Source organism: Candoia aspera, chromosome 1, assembly GCF_035149785.1.
Source record: "Candoia aspera isolate rCanAsp1 chromosome 1, rCanAsp1.hap2, whole genome shotgun sequence".
In the NCBI taxonomy this organism is placed as follows: domain Eukaryota; kingdom Metazoa; phylum Chordata; class Lepidosauria; order Squamata; family Boidae; genus Candoia; species Candoia aspera.
Genome location: NC_086153.1, coordinates 162,375,291 through 162,398,856, shown reverse-complemented (window position 1 = coordinate 162,398,856; position 23,566 = coordinate 162,375,291). Strand labels below are relative to the sequence as shown.

Here is a 23,566-nt window from a genome sequence, read left to right as displayed (position 1 = left end):
TTCATGTTTGGCATCCATTTAATCCACCTTGCTGATGGAATTGCTGTTAAATAGAGTGGGAAAGGAATCATTCTCCTTTCCCCTCTGCCACTCTTTCTGTGTTTCTTACAGTCTCAGACTGCTGGGTGTCCTCTGGGCCAGGCGCAGGCAAAACAATGGAAGGGCAATCCCATCGCACAAGTAGAAATTTCAGCCAATCTCTACTGAAAAATCTATATCCGCTTGGAAATAAATGATTAAAATATTAATTGTCATTTTGAGAAGGATAAACATCTTTTGCCAAACATCTTAGTCATGCCTGCAAAATCCTTACTGTGATATTTATTTATTTATTTGTTTGTTTGTTTGTTTATTTATTTATTTATGCAAAAATTATATTCTCCCCCCCTCCCCACCCCCAGATCCAGTTCCTTCGTTTTCTCTTCCTATTTTCAGATGGTCCCTTGCTGAGTCTTGGAATGATGTGACAAAGGGCTGGGGCGGCTACAATAAAAGTATACCATCAGCTGATGAAGATGTTATCATTTTACCAAGTAACTATATTTTGTTAATATATACTTGTTGTAACACTAGATCTTGGCACATGGAGGACATAGATAGCTGGTCAAATATATAAATAATTACCAAACAGCCAGTTTAATACACTTAAGTTTTCTGGTTTCTGCATTGTTTATTCTGGAAGTGAAATATTCATTTGTCAACCAACATCTCCATGTACATTTTCTTATCTTCCGACTCTACAAGATGAATTACACATATATGAATGAAAGGAGGTTGCATGTGCCTACATATGTATATGCTCTTGCAGGAAATACTATCTGTTTTGTAATAATTGGCAATCGTATACAGTCATGTGAAAACAGTAGGTTTTTCTCAAGGCTATGGGAATTGCTAGAGAAGGCCGCAGAAGAAAGACACAGCAAACAAATGGGGGCCACATTGCTTTGTGAGCGGCACTTCACTCTAAACTTCACTGAAGTGAAGGGTGCTTCAAAAATCTGCACAGCATCTTGTATCTGTTGCTTTTCCTAATTAACCTTCTTTCTTAGGAAAGGGTTTTGATTAAATAAAGCAGATATCAGTTGTTATCAGAAAACAGATCTGAATGATGAGTCAGTTTAGCAAATTTTTCAAACAAGCTTCAGACTTTCCAAACTTGGAAAGCATTGTAGAGGCCAGATGGCAAATTCTAGACTGATGATTTTTCCCACAGTGAATTTTCAAAAGAATAATTTCTTTTCATCCATGTTTTGTGGTGAATATGTAGTATCAATTGGCTGCTACCTGCTGAGAAGAAGCATTTAGCACCTCAGGACAAACTCTTATTTTCAGGGAACATCGACTACCATTTGCACGTATTGAGCTGAAATAGGTGGACAACTTTCCCTGCCTTTAACCAGCTTTACATAACATTGAATTGTTGGCTCTTAATTCACTCTCAAATATTTTAAGAGGATTTTTTTAAAAAATCAGAAAAATAACCATACCGTGTTTTGCTTCTAAAAGAACTGAAGTTCAGCAATGGATATTTCAGTTATTGCTTAGAAAGTTTTCACACTCTATACTTAATTTTTGGATCTTCTTGGGTGGCACAGTGTAGAACAGCGTAACAAGGAGGACAGCAAAGAGGGGTTCATATACTGTACAAAGGACCCTTGACAATAAGTGTGGGATAGACCCTGCCTCCTCACTCTCATGGAAGCTGGTAGAACCCTTGCCCTTCCAGCAGGCCTTTAGGGACTAAGTGTGGATCCAGTGGCACCTATATTAGTTGTATATCAGTTCAGTGATTTAATGTACTATGCATTATTGATGTTTTATATATTACTCATATCTGTAAACAACCTAGACTCTACCTAGATTGAAATGGTGGATAAGTTGGCAGAATACATGCAGAATTGAATCTGCCCATCCAAATGATCACCAATGGTCACCTGTCTGCTTACTCATATGGTAGATTAACATAACATCTTACTCAGCATTTCAGGGATTGTGCTGAATCTGAAGTGAATTGTATAGCAGGGTGCATACATTAATGGTTTTAAGATGGATGAGTAGATGGAAACCCAGCGCTTAACTCCAATACCTACTTATATAGAGTGGGGCTGGATTGGAGTAGTGCCTGCAGCCTCTGACTCATCCACCCCAAGTCCTACCTTTCCCAAAAGCCAATGGGCTATATGGAGACTTTCCTTCCTGTAGGACTATAGTAGCAAAAGTGGGATGGGGGACCTAGAAAAGTTGATGTAATTTTTTTCTCTGTGGAGTCCTTGGTGCTCTCTGAGCTTGGTGGTTTGCTTGCTGCCATTTCATTACCCAACTAAGTAACATCTTCAGTGCTGGTAAGTGTGGGGTTTGCTTGCTGTTTATATACAATAGCTTGCCCTTCCAGTGTTGGTGGGGGTGTGGTTTTCTCCTTGGTAGTTCCTTGATTAGGGTATTATTTTATGCTTGATTGTTTGTCTGGTGTTAATCCCTGCTTATCTGGGTGTTGGCTGCTGGAGAAGATGTGTTCTGGTCTTTTTGTTTCCTTCTTACCTTTTTTTACGGTCTCATTTGAATGGTGTGTAAATGTGATTTATCTGTATGTGTCTACTGATGGCTGACTTGTCTGCCAAGCTTCCAGGTACTCCCTAGCATTTTTGGATTTAGCTTGGACTAGGATGCTCACAGTTTCCCAGTAGAAACTATGGTTGAGTCTGTCCATGTGTTGTGAGATTAAGGAGTTTTCATCATGTCTTCTGGCTGCTAGTTGGTGTTCATGGATGAGCTATGCTAGTCTTCTGCCTGTCGGTCCTACATAATGGCTGTTACAGTCCTTACACTGTATGAGGTAGATGACTCCTGTTTTTTCTTCTTGGGCTACTCTAGGTCTTTTGGTTTGCTTAAGATGTTCTGGAGGGCTTTGGTTGGTTTGTGTGCTATGGTGATGCCATGTGGTTGTAATAGTCTGTTGGTTATTTCTGAGATGTCCTCATTAGCAGAGGAAATGATGGCAAATTAGAAATGCAAGACTATCAAAAAACAACCCACACTAACCAAGTGCTCCATTACAAAAGTAACAACCCAACTGCCCACAAGAGGAGCTGTGTAATAACATTATTTAGACAAGTACAAATGCACTGCAGCAACTCAGAACACCAGAAGAAGGAAACAAAGTACCTATACAGCATCTTCTAACAAAATGGATACCTGTGCAACTTTATCAAAAAGTGCCTGACCACTCAACCCACCACAGCACAACCAGCACAAGCTTTGAAAAGGACAACAGTGCCATACATCAGAAACATCTCAGAAACAACCAACAGACTATTACAACCACAGGGCATCACCGTAGCACTGCCCTTGCCCACTGCCTTTGCCCCAATTCAGTAGGCACAATTCTAGCTCCTTTAAGTTAGGCTTGTATTGCAGTCTCTCTAAGCTTCACCATGTCAGTGCAGGCAACACTACACCCCCCCCCCTTTTATTGTAATATTATAACTCTTGATATATTGTATTATTTCAATGCAGATTTCAAAGCAGTGATGTTTACATACAGTAATATGATTAAAAATATTAACATTCTGTTATTTAGAAAGCTTAAAGTATCGAAAATAAAAAGAGAAAAGTAAAAATACTATCAGTATTAATTATCATTTAGGATGTCAATGTTACAAGCATGAGATTATTAATTTTTCATCCAAAGTTGAGTATAACACACATACAGACAAAAAGAACCACTAAAATTCACATCAAAATATTAGTTATATGATAACAGTTTCAGTCTTGTACTAATTAGTTAATATTAAGATCTCCATTATACTATTACTTAGTGTATATATAATTCTACACTTTTCCATAATCATGTTTTTAATTTGGATTTTGGTCTATACTGTCAGAGACTTTTTGCTGTCAAAGCAACTGTGAAGAGGGCTTCATGCACCTAACCAATACAAACTGAAGTGTTTTTGTATGTATTAGAGCAATTTAGGACAAGTAGCTCATTGCCTCATAACTTCAAAATACCATTAAAAAGTCACTTCATCTGTCATTTTGATGATGTGTTACTATTGGTGCTATTGGTTGAGTGCCATCTGCATTTGGCAGGGCAGGATATTTCTCTCTGTTAGAAAAGAAAGGGGACAGGAAAGTAGATTAGCATGTATCTGAATCTTTCTTCAGGAACATTTTTAATTATTTTCATAACACTGAAGGAAATGAAGGACACATTTCTTGTGCTATGCATGAACAAATGAAGGCAGCTTTTGTTCTCACAGTGTTCATAGCTTTCCATGTTGTTCTCACATTTTGTAGGGTTTAATATAATAAATTCCTGACATAATGTATGAAGGAAGGAATGAGGAACTTGCCAGAGTATGTTGCATCAGATGGCATATCTATGATGTCACGTAGCCTCTGGGAATTTTTTTAGTGATGGAATCTTCTCTCACTCTCTCATTCTCATTTCGCTTTGAACTTGTGCTGCTTGAAGAGACAGACTCTCAAGCCTTGTATCTCATATAATAATACTTCCGTTGTGCCTGTGTTCCATTTGGTGGTGCATTTATGACATTTTATAAAGCAAGAGTGCTGATCAAAGAGATTCTGTGTCACTACTTGAGTCAGTAGAAAGCTTGTTTTATGCCAGAGCATTAAGTTTCTGCAGGATTAATTCTGAATTTTTGTCTGGAGAAATGAACACATGATATGCGAATGATATCCTTTAAAAATAAATACTAGTATTTGCTGAATACATTTTGCATATGGGTGGAGGCAACATTGAATTAAATTTAACAGAAGCTGAACTGAGGATTTTGTGACCTCAAGAATATCATGTTTGGTTACATTCTTGAGGATCATTCTGTTCAATAGACATATATTATAGAAGTACATAAAAAACTCAAGTATTTTCCTTTTCTTAACTCTACAAGGGAGCCCTCTGCTGTTCTGGGGTGTGTGTGTGTCTTTTACCCATCATATCAGAAAATTATGTATAAAATTATCAGCCCAAATCAATCAATCAATCAATCAATCAATCAAGTGCAGCATGAAGGGTCCTTCATCAAAGGTTATGGACCATAATCTACTATGCTGATGCAGCATAAATTGGTAGATATATGATTTTTGACTTCCTATCCCAGCTTCCATGCCTAAAGGGCTAGAACCTGGTCTACTCACTCCTAATTGAATGCACCACTGTCTGTCTGTCTGTCTGCCTCTATGTTGTTGTTTATTCGTTTAGTCGCTTCCGACTCTTCGTGACTTCATGGACCAGCCCACGCCAGAGCTTCCTGTCGGTCGTCAACACCCCCAGCTCCCCCAGGGACAAGTCCGTCACCTCTAGAATATCATCCATCCATCTTGCCCTTGGTCGGCCCCTCTTCCTTTTGCCTTCCACTCTCCCTAGCATCAGCATCTTCTCCAGGGTGTCCTGTCTTCTCATTGTGTGGCCTCAGTTTTGCCTTTAATATCATTCCCTCAAGTGAGCAGTCTGGCTTTATTTCCTGGAGGATGGACTGGTTGGATCTTCTTGCAGTCCAAGGCACTCTCAGAATTTTCCTCCAACACCACAGTTCAAAAGCATCGATCTTCCTTCGCTCAGCCTTCCTTATGGTCCAGCTCTCGCAGCCATATGTTACTACAGGGAACACCATTGCTTTAACTATGCGGGCCTTTGTTGTCAGTGTGATGTCTCTGCTCTTAACTATTTTATCGAGATTTGTCATTGCTCTTCTTCCAAGGATTAAGCGTCTTCTGATTTCCTGACTGCAGTCAGCATCTGCAGTAATCTTTGCACCTAGGAATACAAAGTCTTTCACTGCTTCTACATTTTCTCCCTCTATTTGCCAGTTATCAATCAAGCTGGTTGCCATAATCTTGGTTTTTTTGAGGTTTAGCTGCAAGCCAGCTTTTGCACTTTCTTCTTTCACCTTCAGCATAAGGCTCCTCAGTTCCTCTTCACTTTCAGCCATCAAAGTGGTATCATCTGCATATCTGAGATTGTTAATGTTTCTTCCAGAGATTTTAACTCCAGCCTTGGATTCCTCAAGGCCAGCTTGTCGCATGATGTGTTCTGCATACAAGTTGAATAGGTAGGGTGAGAGTATACAGCCCTGCCGTACTCCTTTCCCAATCTTAAACCAGTCTGTTGTTCCGTGGTCTGTTCTTACTGTTGCTACTTGGTCGTTATACAGATTCTTCAGGAGGCATACAAGATGACTTGGTATCCCCATACCACTAAGAACTTGCCACAATTTGTTATGGTCCACACAGTCAAAGGCTTTAGAATAGTCAATAAAACAGAAATAGATGTTTTTCTGAAACTCCCTGGCTTTTTCCATTATCCAGCGGATATTGGCAATTTGGTCTCTAGTTCCTCTGCCTTTTCTAAACCCAGCTTGTACATCTGGCAATTCTCGCTCCGTGAACTGCTGAAGTCTACCTTGCAGGATCTTCAGCATTACCTTACTGGCATGTGAAATGAGTGCCACTGTTCGATAGTTTGAACTTTCTTTAGTGTTTCCCTTTTTTGGTATGGGGATATAAGTTGATTTTTTCCAGTCTGATGGCCATTCTTGTGTTTTCCAAATTTGCTGGCATATAGCATGCATTACCTTGACAGCATCATCTTGCAAGATTTTGAACAGTTCAGCTGGGATGCCGTCGTCTCCTGCTGCCTTGTTATTAGCAATGCTTCTTAAGGCCCATTCAACCTCACTCTTCAGGAAGTCTGGCTCTAGCTCACCGACCACACCGTCAAAGCTATCCCCGATATTGTTATCCTTCCTATACAGGTTTTCTGTATATTCTTGCCACCTTTTTTTGATCTCTTCTTCTTCTGTTAGGTCCTTGCCATCTTTGTTTTTGATCATACCCATTTTTGCCTGGAATTTACCTCCAATGTTTCTAATTTTCTGGAAGAGGTCTCTTGTCCTTCCTATTCTATTGTCTTCTTCCACTTCCGCGCATTGCTTGTTTAAAAATAATTCCTTATCTCTTCTGGCTAGCCTCTGCCTCTATACCATGATGCAAAAAAGGATAAAACTAGAGAAATAAGGACATGTTACACATGTTGTTTTTGTTATTCGTTGCCATCATGTCATTTACAACTCATGGCGACCCTATGTATAACAGAACGAAATGCTGTTCGGTCTTGTGCCATATGCCTGACTGTTTCAATGTTTGCATCTGTTGTTGCTGTGATTGTATCAATCCATCACATTGAAGGTCTTCCTCTTTTCCGCTGGCCCTTGACTTTACCAAACATGATGTCCTTTTCAAGCAATCATGTTACACATGAGAATGCATATATTTTAAGGTTCTACTCAGGGAATAGAAATTCTTTCCATCATAGGACAAAGAATTAGGAATGACGCCATTGTCTTATAAAAATGTTTGTCTAACTCAGTTGGCCGTCCTAACAATATTTGTCAACAGCATGTGTTTTGTTAAAAGCACATTCTTTGCAAATGATTTTACAGTCTAGGCTATTCTGTTCCACCCCCTCCTTCAGCAATGGCTTTCCCTTCCTTTACATCTGTGTTCTGTTGAGTTGCATTTTTTTTCTCACTATGAAGAAGATCTTTCCAAAATTCTTGCTGTATCAACCCATAAGCTTGAATCAAATGGGTACCAATGTATTGTAAGGCAGGCTACTTTTGTGTGTACAACATAGGACACTTAGTATTAACATTTTTGCTGTTTCACTACAGTGTTCCTGCTAGACTTTCAGCAATATTGCCCAGGGATGGGGGCGGGGAGGACTCTGGAGGGTACAAAACAGAAATGGAAGTTACACACACACACACACACCTTGCCCCAGAATATGCTAGTATTCCCATGCAGTTGCATATCCATCTTAAGGAAAAATAGCTCATGATGACTGGGCAAACAATTTTTCAGGAAAGCATTACTGCATTTACCAATCATCTTTATTTATTTATATCCTATTTATATGACAGTCCTAAACCCATTTTCTTTCAGCAAGTTACAGTATTAACAATAAAAATACAGTAAAATATTGTAAGATGCAATACTTTAAAAAAAAGCAGCTATAGCAAAATGTGCCATTAAAAATTACCCTGTTATCAGCAGAAAACTAAGATCAACCTTTAAAAGTTTTCAAAGAAAAACACACAAGCAAGCAAATTCAAGTTATTTAAAAGGTCTGATATCCTCCCTAACTCTATCATTGGGAGACTCACCCAAGAATTCTCTTTTGGGCAGCCATTCCATTGTGAGCTGTTCTTTCCAAAGATCATCTAGATTTTTGTGCCACATATGAAGCTAATTCAAGCAATAATGTATTTAAGATATCTGCTATATCTTTCATTATATTTTTTTAGTCAGTTCCATGATTTATCTCCTGAAGAAGCAGATAAAGTTCTTGTGCCAATAACTGTATATTGGCTCTCTTAGCTTACGAAGGCCTCCATAGACTTTGTCCTGCCAATAAACCTTGAGATAATTAATGGATTACTTTTGTATGGGAGTTCTCTGCCCCATTAAAGGAGAGGTCTGTGAGGCCCTTACTTAAGAAACAATTTTTGGACCTGGCCAATATACCAAATTTAGCAACATTATTGGAGAAAGTGGTGCTGCTGCAGCTGCAGGAGCTCTTAGATAAAATGGATCACTTTGACCCTTTTCAACTAGGTTTAAATCTGGATTTGGCATGGGGACAGTAGTACTTGCCCAACAGATGATCTATTGATACAATTTCTCAACAGTTTTAGATATCATTGGGCTCACTGCCTTGTTGGAGTGCTGGAAGGAGCTGGGATTTGGACATGCAATTTTGTGGTGGTTTTCTCTTATCTCCCTGGGCACTATCAGCGTTACTTCATATATGAAGCCATTAGGAAGGATGATTTGCAGGTTTGAAGTCAGTTGTCATTAATATGCTAATGATACTCAGCTATACATCTCCTTTCCTGTGAGCTAGGCTTTAGATATCTCCAGGACCGCTGAACATCCTTAGATTGTATGAGTCTGGATGTGGGAGAACCAACTGGAACATTAATGCAGAGAAGATGGAATCCTTATTGGTTCCATGGTCTGGGTTTCAGGATCTGGAAGATTTTTGTTTTTCTGAATAAGGCTGCACTACTCCTTAAGGATCATGTTTGCCATCTGGAGTCCTTCAGGGTCCAGCATGACTTTTACACACTCAAGTAATGTTGGGGGCCTTCTATCAGCTTCAGCCGATAAACTGTATCCTTAGTTGGAGACATCTCATTTCAGCAACTCTTTGTGGGGTAGGAAATTGCAGCAGGCCCAGAAAGTGACAGCACGAGCGGTTTTGACAGGTGCCTCCTAAATATTTGTAACCAAAAATTCAACCAGGAAACTGTAACCATTTTAGATCAAGCCAAATCCAAGAATGCAAGAGAACTCCTAGAAGTTACGCATTCTGATAGGCTAGCTGAGACATAGATAGATACTCAGTCTAAGGACTATTCAAAAAGCAAACAAAGGTCCAAGAAGGAAGCCTGGGCCACATTCTTCCTTATCACATGCCCAAAAATCAACACAGAGAAAAAGGAATGCCAACAGAATAGGCAGGAACATGTTAAGATAAAACAATACAGCCAACCAAGCTAGTCAGGCCAAACCTCTAAGCCAGACACAGAATCTACAGCAACTCTGATCAAGACAAGTAGGACAAATTGCCGTACATAAAAAGCCAGCAATTGCCACTCCCTTGTGTCAAAGCATAGACAATGTTACCTAGCTTAGTAATGGAAAAAACCAAAGTCAGTGAGCCACAAGATGACAGCCTTCCAGCCCTGAGCTGTACATATTCTCTATTAATGCTATCATTGAGAATTGGATGCGTATAGATCTGTAAATAAGTATAGATGAAACCTAGGATGGATCACTCACTTCTTAAAACTTTTTTGGATAAAAATAAATATTTTTATTTGGCTGACCACTAATTCTGGTCTGCTGTGCTTCGCTGTTTCCCTCATTAGGAAAAAAAAATGTACACATGCATTTAGACACATATCCTGGTGTGCAGACTTTGTACCTGCAATTTTTTCATAGTAAAAGTCATAAGATGTTTTGTGCATTTTATCTGTATATTATGGAAATATAAATCCTAACCCCCAAACATATTGAGCAAAAATCTTTCTGAGAAATGTATATGGAAATGTATTCAATTAAGCAATAGCTCAGAAATTGCTGTAGAATCTAATCTAATAAATATAACATTGGAAAAAGAAACTGACTGAAACAGTGGCTGACAAATTCTCCTATCCCTAAACTTTTGGGGAGTTCCAGAGTTTGCAGATACTGTAAATAGTATGAAAATAATTCAGTTAGGTTCATATGTGAATTTTTTAGACTAGGAGCCTTAATATATATTTTGAATGTTTGAAATTATGCCTTTATGTTAAATTCTCTCTCTCCCCCCCTCTGTCTCTTGTTTTTCTGAGCAGAATACAAGATGACTTTACTAAAAAGAAACTAAACACCTTCAAAGATTTAAAACTTGTTAATCAAGTGACAGTGGATGGCTCAGATAAAGGTCCCAACAATGACCTTGCTGTCATTCAAACCTCACGTATGAATACAGGACAATTGAGCCCCCATTCATAATCTACATGACCTCTGCTTCTTTTGTTTATTTATAGCACAAGCCGTGAAAAGAAGCCTTCTATTCATTTTGGAGCCATCTGTTTTCCAGTGTTTGTTTGACTAGTAACTTGACCTGATGATAATGTGGTGTCTGAGTTACAAAACAGATTGAGTTGTTGTGTAACGTTTTCATCCCTGGAGTTCAGTGGCAGGCAACGTGGAAGAAACAGAGAAGGTTCATCTAAAGCATGAAGATAATCCTTTTGCTTTGTCTTTTTTTAAAGGAGTTGATTTCATTAAGCAACATTCACATGCAAGGACTTCACTAAATTTCTTTCCTGACTGAGGGTTGGGAGAAGGGGGAATTTTCCATATGCTTATTTAAAGTCTAATTCAATTAGATTTGTTTTTTTGTTTTGTTTTTCAGCCATAGCTGCAGTAGGAATAACAACAGCAACTAGGAATATATTAGGATGCATACAATTTCTGAATGCTGGATGAGATGCCCTTTTGTTTTGCTAAAGCCTTTTTGTCATCCGCAGAGATGACAGAAAAACTTCATTTCCAATTTTCTAGCCGCTCTCAACACCATCTGCCACAATGGAGCCACTGCAAAGTCTCTTTACATGCACTGGGTTTCACCAGTAGATGTACATGTAAACTGTACTTGTGGGTAGGTCTGAATGGGAGGGAAATTACTTGATCTTACCATCCTGCGCTGGCACGTACATGCATTTTTGTCCTTAGCATGGGATGAGGAGGTAGAAATAATGTTTCTCTACTCTGTTTCTTTTCTTTGTTGCTAGTACCAGGAAAGGATACTTTCTTTTTAGAAAAAGCTATGACATGATGATCTATTGAAATGTGTAGGTGTGGTTGTCATTCCAGGTCTTGGACCATAATGAACTACCTGCTGGTCTGTAGGTGTAAATATAGGAATGTGTTTCTTCTTTACTTTTCAGACTGTCATAACTGTTAACAGTTATTTATTAAGACCTCCATACATACTATCCATATACTTTCCTTGCTTTTCTTGGTGATGGTTACATCTTTAAGACTGGTAGACTTGACAAGAGATTTGAAGAAACAGCTTGCAAGCTCAGAGCCCCAGAGCAACACTCCATCTTCAGGCAAAGAGTAGCGGCCAGGAATTGATGACTGCCTTTTACTCCCTGGAATAGATGCTCCGCTGTGGTTTTGTCAGGTCAGAACTGCGAGCATCTGCACCAGCATAGATTCAGGAAGACAGAGCCAAAGAATAAAGCCACCAGACAGAGCTGAAGAAAAGTCCTCAAAGCATGTCAGTGCTGAGAAGCCCCTATGGACACAGCCAGTCTGGAGTCTGAGAATTAGAGCTAGGCTAAAAATGTCACCCTTTGATTTTCAATCTATTTCAGGAGCTGAGATATCAGACGAAAAGGTCAACTGAAGGACTATATCCATACTTTTTCAGGAGGAGGATGGAATTTATAAATAACTACTGAGAGGTGGCTATCCCATCCCTCCAGCATCAGGCAGTTGGGCCTTTCCATGTGAAATAATACAGCTGATGGGCTGATTGCTGTAGCAGTCCCTTGGTACCTCTACTATCAAGCTCATGTAGAATTCTCATAGAGGATTCTCAGCTGTAACACAGGCTTTTACTTCATAGACAGGAATACGGAGAGATTTTTCAGATTCCATGCCTTTTTTCTATGTAAAGAAATAGACTGTTTATCTCCTGTATTTCTCTATTCCCAGGAGGAAGGATCACATCTGCAACATCCTTTTATTTCAGTACATTAGTAAGACAAGGCCTCTTGATATTTGGGATTGTCTCTAACATAAGTAGCAATTAATTATTTTCGTATGATTTTTGCCTTTGTCAGAATCAGAGTATCATCTTTTTTTTTCTCTTGGATAAGTGCATAATTAAATATTTTGGCATGTACTTCTTTAAATTACAAAACCCTTTTACTTATACTGATTTTGGGGAAGAATCCTAATAAATTCTGCTATCCCAGGATTTGTGGCTAAAACTGTTCTCATTCTATCTTACCTTTTAGAGAATCTCTACAAAATGTTTTGCATCTCTGTGGAATACTTGGCTTGGCATATGCATGTGCTCATATCCAATCCCTTTTAGTATGTGAAAAGCAGGCTGGAAGATGCTGTTGATTTACCACCTTTCCTCATTTTAAATATTTATTTATTATGTATCATTTATTTATATTTTAAGACCCTGATCACAATAGCCAAATAGTAGAACTGCAGAGAAAGGTAAAAGAACATTTTTAAAACAAAGCTTTCAAAAACAGTAAATGGCATGCTAACAGTATTGCAGGTGGAGACTCCTAAAATGGTTAAACACTAGTAGAACGTAGCTTGTTTCTGGATGATGTTGATAAACATTGGTTTTACATCTCTGTTTCTCTTCTTTGCCTTGCTTGGTTTCATCTATCTATACTGACTGCTGGTGTGAGTCAAAGATCTTCTGGCTCTTCCATACTGGAACCAGTAAAAAGATAGCAACAAAATGCTTTTGTTTTAATTCCCATTTTTCATTGGAATGCTCCTCTTAAGAACACCTCTGGGCCAATCCCCTTCTGCCATAACCAAACCGGGGATGGTCAATGTTTTATTTACTTATTTGCAGGGCTTATATGCTGCAACCCACTCTGAATAGCTTACATTTCCTATTTGAGTAAATAAGATTTTAAAGAGTCTAAAACAAACAACAATTCAATACAAAGCATGGCTGGATAAATAAAAGTCTGTATTCATTATAGTCCAGATTATAGGACCGAGCAGCTTACAACATTCCAATGCTGAGGGCCTGTTGAAAAAGACATTTTTTTTTCATTTTTTAAGACCAACACAAATAATAATACTTACCAATGAGTGCTGAGGGAAAGGATATTGTGCTGCAAATGCCACCTTTTTCACTAGAGTATGTGGCTGGATCCTTTAATAAGAGAGTACTGTTTATACATCACTGTTTGTTATCACTAAAGACTTACTTGGATGGCCTTTAGTTGTAATAAAACTTTTTCTTTTATGTTAAATCTAAACTGATACTGAATTTCTGATTAGTTTTAGACCAGCAGTTTTAACAACGGTTATTCTTATCATTTTACATTTTTATATTTTATAATAATGTTGCTATAATACAAGATGGGCGGTAAAGAAATACGACAAATAAATAAATAACTTGTCACTTGACAGCTCAGTAGTAGCACTCCAGGTTTACTTGTACCTCTGTATGTCATTTTATGCTGGTCTGTGACTGACATGAAGATTTGTTTTTGTGTCCCCACCCCACCCCCAGTCCCTCTGCAGCCTCTAAACTCCCTTTTCCTTTGGAACCAATTTTGGGGGCTGCCCAGGGAGAGAGTAATCCATTCTTCTTATGGATGCCATTTCATTGACAGATGGCTAGTATTGGATGCCACCCAAAACATTCAGAACACCAGGCCTTTATAATACAGAGTTTTAATTAGAGTTACCATATGTCTAGTAATTTCTAGAGGAGTCCAGTTTTTTAAACTCTGAATGCCCTATCTGGAAAAAGGAAGCAAGTCAGGGACTGCTCGTTCATTTCAGTTTAGCCAGTCTCCCTCCTCCTGTATCGTGCCATCATAGCCCTGTCCTTTTTGCTGTGTTCCAGTCTGCTTACATGCCATCATTCCCATTGCCAAACTTGGCCCCCAGCCCAGAAACTATCCTCCTCTCTTTCCTCTTCCTCCTCCTCCTCCTCCTCTCTACAGAAGGCTGCATTCCCAAAGGGAAGCTTTAATGTGGGTCTCATTGCTTTATGGGTGAGTGGAGGAATAGATGTGGGTTCGTATGAATGTGGCCAGAGAGACCCACTGTCAGTCCCCATTTGATTTCGGGCCAGTCATTCTCTCTGCGTCCAAGCTATTTCACAGGGTGGTTGCTCTGAGGATAAAACGAGGACAGACAGAGGCAGTATACCATATAAATGCAAAAAGGAATATATTTTTTTCAGTTTCAGTTATATGTAGTATATTAGGGAAGTATCTTCTTTGTTAGAAGGTTTGAATATTTTAAACCTATCTCATTCTCTGTATAGGCTTTTTTTCCCATTCAGATCTCAGTTTGGTGGGGAGAAGAATGTTTGCTTGAACGATTGTATTGACTTGTAAATTAAGCCATAGTTCTAGTCTCATTGTTCAACTTTGCATCTTATAAAACCACACGGGATACAGAAAGGAGGCTACTTTTTGAAAAGCAATGTATTAAACCAAGTAATGCTTTGCATCGTTTCCTTCTTTCTAAGACAGAATCATCTTGGTCGATATGAAACTTCCGCCCCTGCGAGGTCTTTATGTCCAGGGCACACTGGATTTCTCATTAAATACCAGCCATGTTCTGAGTGCGGCCTGCATTGTGATTGCTGCTGGTGGTGTCCTGAAAGTGGGTAAGTGAAAAGTGGGTAAGTGGGTAAGTGAAAAATAACAGTGGTGGGGAGAGAGACTGCATGTTGTATTTTTTATTCTTTTAAAAAAATGAACCAACAAATCTAATTAGCCTCAGGCATGACAAAGCTATGATGGGGTATATATGCTAAGGGCAAATAACAAAGCGGAGAAAGAAGAATAATATCCTAAATTGGAGCACATGCCATCTCACGTTTATGAAGCACTTGCAATATGCTGAGCATGCTGCAGTACAAAGGGAGTCTGTTCTAGTTGAAGAGGAATCTATTCCAGGTAAATGCTCACTGGAATTCAATCAAAGTCTTTTCCCACTGAGGAGAAAACCTGCTTTTTTTTCCCCTAGTAGATGAGGGGTACAGTAGAGCCTATATTGAGTTAGGCCCAGAAAACCATTTCTCAACACCTTGAATTGGGCTTGATAGTTCATTGCAGGATTTTAAACCCTGCTGTGACATGGTCTGATTTAGCCACCTTTCTTAACAATCAGGCAGCTGCTGGACCATCTTCAAGAATAGCTCTACATCAAGTGTATTGAAATAATCCATTCATAAAGCTGTTAAGACATGGAGCAGTAAAGCTCCTGGTGTGGAACTCTAAATATTTTATGATTAGTAGTCCCTACCCCATCGCAATCCTTTTGGGATTAGCTATGGCCATACAGCAGTTATTTTGTGGTGATGCTTGCAGGCCTTTATTAAAAGTTCAGATGTGTTCATAACTTAAAATGGATTCACATCCTTTTTTATTCTAAAATTGGACTGACTTTAATTTGTGTAATACCAATATTTACCTAATTATTCCTAATATTTAAATATACAAGAAGTGGTCATTCTTCAACATTTATATTAGTGATCAGGATAAGACATGGAAGGAAATCTCATCAGATTTGCAGATGACAAAAAATAGTATAATTAGGACCCTAGAATACAGAAATAAAATTCAAAATTATCTTGCTAGTTTAAAGAAGCAGATTGAAAATAACAAATACGAACTTAACAGAGGGAGATATAAAGTTGTAATGGTATGTGAGAATGACCTTGGGGGACAGGAGGAAGAGCTGCTGCCTAGACAATGGTCTGATAAAAGAAATTTGAGTCCGAAGGAGGAGGGGTGGTGAAACCATCTTAGAAAGGACCCTCCCTAGTTTTTGGGAGAGTAAAAGTGAGGGACGGGAGGGGTACTTTCAGACTTGCAAGATTCTGTTAATATAACCTTACAATAAAGATAGATCTAGTACTGCTGATTGTGCTTCTTTTCTGGACTACTTCACAAGTCTAACATCAGTCTTTCGAGTCTGAAAGTACTTCTCCCGTCCCTCACTTTTATTCTCCCAAAAACTAGGGAGGGTCCCTTCTGAGATGCTTTCACTACCTCTTCTCCCTCAGACTCAAATTTCATTTATCAGACCATTGTCTAGGGTGTGGCTCTTCCTCCTGTCCCCCAAGGTCATTCCTACATAACTTTACAAAAGTCTAGCAGATATGCAAACAAAGGAAATGTAATTTGAGAAGTATAGTTTCCAAAAGATTCAAAGAAATTTAACAAGTTCACAGAGGATAATGAAGATGATCAGAGGACTAGTAAGAACTCTACAGAAATTGGGAAGGAGTTGACTATATTTGGCCTTAAGAATCAAACAACTGAAGAGGAACATGATACCACTCTTCAAATAACTGGAAAGACATCTTACAGAGGAAGGCCAAGTCCTGTTCTCTCTCATTCCAGAATGGAGTTGTTATAATAGACAGGACTGGAATTATAGGGAGCAGATTCTAGTTTGATGTTAGAGTGGTTCAGCAGGGGTATCAATGGGACAGAGAGCTTGGTGAGCTCTTCTTAATTAGATGTGTTCAAGCAGAGACTGGACAGCCATCTGTCTAGGATGCTTTAATTTGGATTCCTGCACAGAGTAAGAAGTTGGCATCAGTGGCCTAAATGGCCTCTTCCAATTGTACTGTCTAAGAATTAAAGTAGGCCTAGTAATCAGTAAAATGGGGTCAGTCCTTTCCTTTGATTACTTGCTTTTAGAGATAATTTTGAAACTTGCCATTTTTTCCTCCTGAGTTTTAATTAAAAGCCTTGGAAAATTTTTCAGATAAGATCCAGCAGTAGATGGAGATAATGCTCACTTTATACATTTTATAAGGTTGCTTGGGTCCAGAAGAGATTTATTACAGGGGGCTTTGTTTCCTGATGGATTAAAACACAAGGAAGCACACAAACACTTATTCTTTACTGGTTTCTTGGCAAAATGGGATGAATTTTGCAGGTGACCCAGAACATAGTCACTGGAACCAGTGCAGGGTTGTAGAACTGAATAACTTAAAAATTGATCATCATTCAGTTTGTCTCAGGGTGGAGTAGTATACAGTGATTTATGAAAAATGAGCAAGACTAGTCAGTTTATGCATTTGAGGCATTGGGCAGTTAAGGAAGGCTGAGAGAGAACAGGCCTCTGAAAGGGAGGGGGAAGCTATTCACCATCTCCAGCTGAGGGGGTCCCAAGTGCCTACTCTCACCGAGGTTTGCATGGCTCAGTTTGGGGAGGGGAGAGGAAACCAAGGAGAGCGTTATTACGGAAAGAGTAGGAAAAGAAAACTGTTGAAAGGTTCCCAGACAAGTAATATTCCTGAGCTATAAGAACTAATCTATTTTGGTTAAAAGAGATCTTGAGCAGCTGTTACAAGGATTTATCCAGCCAAAGGGTTACAACAACAGCAACAGCTTCAGCACTGCATTTTTCTATCCCTTCACTTACCTTGTAAAGTAAATACAAAGCCATCTTGGACTGTCTCTATAACCGTGAAAGGATATATTCGAACTATATAGCTCGCATTCGACCCCCTATGGATCTGCCATGGATGTGCTACATGAATTTCTTATTAATTCCTCAGTATGTCAAGAATCAAGGAGAAGCAAAAATAACGGGAATCTATTCATGCATGCAAACACACTAAACAAAAAGAACCCAACATACCATGGTAGTTAGAATACAAATAGCCGAAACTGGGATGTTTAAACAGTTCAGTAGCATTCCTGAATAGGTATTTCATTGTAGTGTGGGGTTACCATATTTATACCTCAGGTATCATTCAGACCAATCCGTATTAGTATTCACAATTTATGGTATTAGTATTCATAGCTTATTACATTTAAGTTTTAAAACTTAGATTATTCTTGTTATGGGAATCTTTAATTCTAGATCTTCCTAATGACCATTCTTTCACCTGTAAAAATTGTCTTTTTATTAAAAGTGTAAAGGTTTTATGCACCTTGCAACTTTGTAGCTGCTGATGTTCAACTTTTTTTTTTTTTGCTTTCTATATTGGCACTTTATTTATTTATTTACATATTTATTTATTTATTTAACTTTAGAATGAAATAATAGTCTAAGGGGCCTTTTTGATGAGCTATCAAGAAAACTATGTTCAATTTGTTAAATTAAAAAACACAAAACAAAAACCTGATATGTAGTTAGGAGCTACTATATGGCTGAGACTGTAAGAATTATACATCCTTCTGGGACATTTGTTCAGAGCAGCAATAGCTCTCCTCCCCAAACTGCTAGATGACAGACCTTCACAGAATATTTCACAGATCTAGGAAGCCAGAAAGATGCTTAAAACATGCCACTTTTATTGGACTAGTTCCGGTACAAATTAGAAGTGCAAAGGGGAAACACATTTTACAGAGCCAGCTTGTAAAACCTGGAAATCTCTAAACTTTTCCAGGACATTAAAAACATGTCTTATTGGGAAAAGTTTATAACGTGCCTCACTTTCTGCACAGTAATTCTTAACAGAAAGGAACATATGAAATGTAATGATAGGGTAGAGGGAGAGGAATAACCTAGAGTCAGAGAAAGATCATTTTCCAGGCCCAACTCTTTGTTTTTCCTGATTGTTTCAGGGTTGACTATACAGTCAGAGTGTACATGAATGAGCTAGTCTTCAGCTGTACTGGTCTTAAGGAAGTGTTTTTCCCTTTAAGCTGACAGCATCCAGAGGACAACTGCAGTTTGTGTAAAATCGGTTGTGCTTCAGCACCCATTACTCTAGAGATGACCAGTAGTGTCTGGGATCAGAGAAGGGCTTTTTAGTCATTTCCCCTCTGGTCCCTATTTAGCTTCACTGACTGCCAGTTGGCTGTTATCTCTCTGAAGAGTTCGATACCACAGTGTGGTGTCTATCAGAATTGTACAATAGTGCTAGACTGCTCAGCCAGGAATACTGCAAGTGTTTTAACTCTGATACAGTTCTGTCCATGGTTGAAATAAAGTAACAGTGGGATGCTGGTATTACCCTCCTCCCATTGACTCTGGGATGGAACAGGCAGAAACTGGAAGACAGCATTTCTTGCCCAAAGAAAGGAAGGAAGAAAAGATAAGTCCTAAATTAAATTAAAAACATTGCTTGTGACTCAATTCCCTCTGTGACTCCAGCCTCACAGACATTGTAATCTTACATATATACATATATATGTACATATGTACCTATTTACATATTTATTTTAGAGATCAGAACAAACAAACCAGAAAACAACAGACCCATTAGACCATTGAGAATTCTGGGAGTTGAAATCCACAGAACTTAAAGTTACCAAGTTTGAGAAACACTGCATTAGACAAATGCTTAGATCAAAATGTATTGAAATTACTGTTTAACAGTTTGAGTGTCTGATAGCAATGGCACTAGCAATGAATTTAGCTACTGTTCTGAAGATAATCTGGTGACCTATCAGCTAGTAGAAGAAGAGATTATGGAAGATATTATTCATCTGGCTCACTGTGTTATTAGCAGGGGCAGGGGCAAAGTGGAGAGAGAGCAAGAGAGATTCTTTTTCTTTAGGCAAAGAAGTCTTTCTTATGCAGGGATGTTGCTGAATCTCCCTTTAAAAAGTGAAGCTGTGAAGATGTAAAAGGCAAAAGTGGTATCTCTTCTGTAGGCTGGGCAGAGAAAGTTTGATAATACTAAATTAAAAGGGATATTCAAATAACAAACCAAGAGAGTGACCTGGATAATTTTCCTATATTGGATTTACAAAATAGCCTTGTTAAAGTTCTGAAGAATTTTGCAAGAAGGACAATTTGTTTAAAGCTGACCAAATCTTCTCAGGGCCAAGTGAAATAATTTGAGCCTGGTCATTTAGCAAGATGTATTGTGCTGTATGGGATGGGGTTATAAGAATTATAGTAACTGAACTATTTTCCATTTAAAGATCGTATATCCCTGAGTATGGGTAGAAACTTACTGATTTTCTTTCTAATAGTCTTCCTATGATCTATTGAGGAGGCAAGTCTCTTCACTGACCATGGAGAAGACTGCATCTTTCACAAAATCTTTACAAAGTACCATGGTGGGAGAAGCAGGAGGAGGGGGACTGGATTGTTGACAGATGGGCTTTGTGATTAGATCACTATCCGTTTCCTCAGTTTCAGTGCTTTGGATTGGTAGTGAGATGACAGGGAAAGTTTCTCTTGATTCTTGATTGGGGAACACAGGGCCAGATCAAGGAAAGCAGTTCAGACATGGGTTCAGTTCTCTATCAGACAGCAATCACTAAGGTTCACTGGGAGATTGAAAATATCATGGCCTGGCTTGTCAAGAGACAAAACGCACAAGCCTCCTCCACCTCTCTAGAGAAATAGCATATGACCTGCCCTGTTACATAGTGGAGGTGACACAACAGAGATGGAAGACAGAGAGCTACCTGGCAGGAGTTGAAGAGGGAGGCCTGCCTGTTCCTCAGTACCTAGCTCTGGCTGCTGTCCCAGTTAAAAAATAAAAGAGAAAGACATACTCCTCATGGGGACAAGCTTTTCTTGAACACTGCAAGGAGTTCCTTCCAGAGATAATGTAGTTCTGTTGTTGTTGTTGTTGTTGTTGTTGTTGTTGTTGTTATTATTATTATTATTATTATTATTATTATTATTATTATTATTATTATGGGACTGGTCAAATCAGCCCCAGAGCAACCTGGAGTAAATCAAACTATTTCTAGAGGCCTGGTTGAATGGGGTGGTCCTTCTGTGTCCCTTTGTGTGAGTCATTTGCCTGATTTTGGATAAAAATCAGTTGTATCTATAAAAAGATTCGTTTCATAGACACTTCATTAAATGGGTTGCTGAGATTAATTCTTACGGATGCATATTACACTTCCTTCTTTTCCCCACCAAAGGCATGTTTTCTGAATATTAAACGATTGTGACATGATGGCTAATTTTACAGACTTCTTTGTTTAATTCTACATCTGCTGCAGTTTGGGGCTGTATAATTGATTTAATCTCTAATTTTAAAGGAGTGCTGAACTCTCTTACTGGACGCTGCTTACATTTCTCTAGGGCAGAAATTGCCCTACTTTTTCCTTCAAGTATCTGCTTCATGCTAGACTATTTTCTTCTTAGTCTGTAAACTACCCTTGGTGAAATAAATAGGTTCACAGTTGGAATACAGCTCACTTTGCACTCTAAAAGATAAGAGTTATTTCCATCCTCTCTTTTTTGCCTTTCTTATTCTCCTCTTGTGCTTCCAATATCATCAGAAAAATTCACTTAGGTTTTAGAAGTTGCATTTCTGAAAGAAACGTGATTCTTCCAAAATGGGAATTGAACGCTAATCCAAATACATTGGAAAAATGCCAAGTATTTTTGAGGTCAACTACCTTTCTCTGCTAAGCTAGTCCTGTTTTACACTTACCCTATTGAAAAAAAAAATCTAAAACAAATTTGGGGAAACTGAAATTATTAAGCAAAACGAAGTTGTGTGCCAGATTAATAATAATAAAAAAAGAATTACAACCTGTTCTGAAAGGAAAGGTCAAAGAAGAAATTTTACAAAAGAAAGTTTATCCCTTCTGAAGAGAAGGAATTCTAACCTGTAGTCTTTGCTTTCTACTGGGCAAGAAGAATACTCTGTTGTATGGAATGTTAGCCTTTCCAAAAAAGGATTTCCTTCTCCCATTCTGTTTACCTTTCTCCTGGTAACCTGGATGATCCTGGTCAAGGAAAAACAGTCTTGTTGTTGTGGCTCCCTTCCCCTGCTTCAGCCACTGCTGTGAGAAAGTGGTGCCAGTGCTAGTTACATAACTGAGGTCACTTGAGGATTGTTACGGCTCCCTTGGATGAAGATGACAAACTTTGATGTTGTGGGATGGAACAATGGTAGAATTTGGCATCTGTCTGTCTGTCTGTCTAATCTATCTTCAACATAGTGAAATCCAGTGAGTTATGCAAGTGCCAGAGTTTATCTGATGGAGTTAGAGTGGCACATAGGCAAAATCTCTTCAATCACACAGAGTAAGTGCTGGAAAAAAAAAGTGCCCCAGTTCTGAAAAATTCTGGTTTCTGAGATTCTGAATGGGCTTTGTATAGTGCAGTAGAATATTCCTATTCTGCAATGGAATAAGTGCTTGGTATTATTGTAGAACCCAGTGCTTTTTAACCCTGGTATGTTTAAAAAAAGCACAACCATTTTTGCTTTACTGAAATTCTTTTGGCAAATCAGTTCACTGTTGAGATATTATTAATGCTGATACTTGCTCAAGTGTTTTCACTGGAGATCTATTGAATTTAGTTGCTTTTAATGTTAAGACGGGCACTGAAAAACATATGTACCTAAGCAGGCCTTTGATAATTACTTGCTTGCTGCAAGCAGAAAGAACATGCATATCTGCTAATATTATTATTGTAGTTGGTTTAGCTTGTTCTTGCTATGCATTTTGTAACATTTGAGTGTTGTAATGTTACATATTTATGTTTTTTTTTTTTTTTTTGGCTTTTACTGGTAGGTATGTCTATTTATACTGTATTTTTATGTAAGCGATCTTGGATAGATTTTTTAATATGTAAAAAGGGGAAAACAAATTTATTGTGCAAATTAATTAATATTCATTAATTTCCTATTAGGTACACTGCAGCATCCATTAGAAGAAAGGACAAAGGTGCACATTCTTCTTCGGGCATCTGAGAGAGTAAACTGTGATCGATTAAAAGGATTGAATGTTGGTCCTGGAACCATTGGTATGGGTACCATTTTTTGAATTCCTGAGTGGGGGGGTGTGAAAGCCTTGATCAAAAAATGTTAACCTATAATTAGCACCAGTCAGCAATTGTCTCTTCTTAAAAATGGTGTCTGCATTTTAACTGCTAAAAGTCAAGAGCAGATAACCTGAAGGAACATGACAATGCTGAAGGTTTTTTCCTGCAGCCAACAACATATTTGTGACCCTTCTAATTTGTAATCTACCGGCGCTACTCTGATAACCTTGAGTGTGGGGTGTGGGGTGGAAAACTTTCCTCAACAACCTGCCAATCAGTTGTTTAGTAGATTGTTAGTAGCTTGTGGGGGAGCAGGGCATACAAGGGACACAGGGCATTCTGTCCTCAGAAGATGTGTTTCTCAAGAACTTACACAGGCTAGATGCTGTTATAACAGCAGTGGAGAAACAGTAATTTCAGTACAATCAAGGTGGAGGGGAGGGGGCAGGCAGGTTGTGTCAGCACATGTGTGTGTTGGGAGAAGTCTATGTGTGCATTTAGGAACAGACTTCAGACCTCTTTGGGCCTT

At 38.6% G+C, this 23,566-nt stretch overlaps 1 protein-coding gene across 1 annotated transcript in view; it reads left to right on the top strand.

Annotated features, from left to right (window-relative positions):
• Nucleotides 1-23,566, top strand: part of PKHD1 (PKHD1 ciliary IPT domain containing fibrocystin/polyductin) — a 282,461-nt gene that overhangs the window by 175,047 nt on the left and 83,848 nt on the right. Inside the window, exons 44-46 of the mRNA XM_063301310.1 lie at nucleotides 402-533; nucleotides 14,843-14,983; nucleotides 22,906-23,019. Coding sequence (XP_063157380.1) covers nucleotides 402-533; nucleotides 14,843-14,983; nucleotides 22,906-23,019 — 387 coding nt within the window. The remainder of the gene's footprint in view (nucleotides 1-401; nucleotides 534-14,842; nucleotides 14,984-22,905; nucleotides 23,020-23,566) is intronic.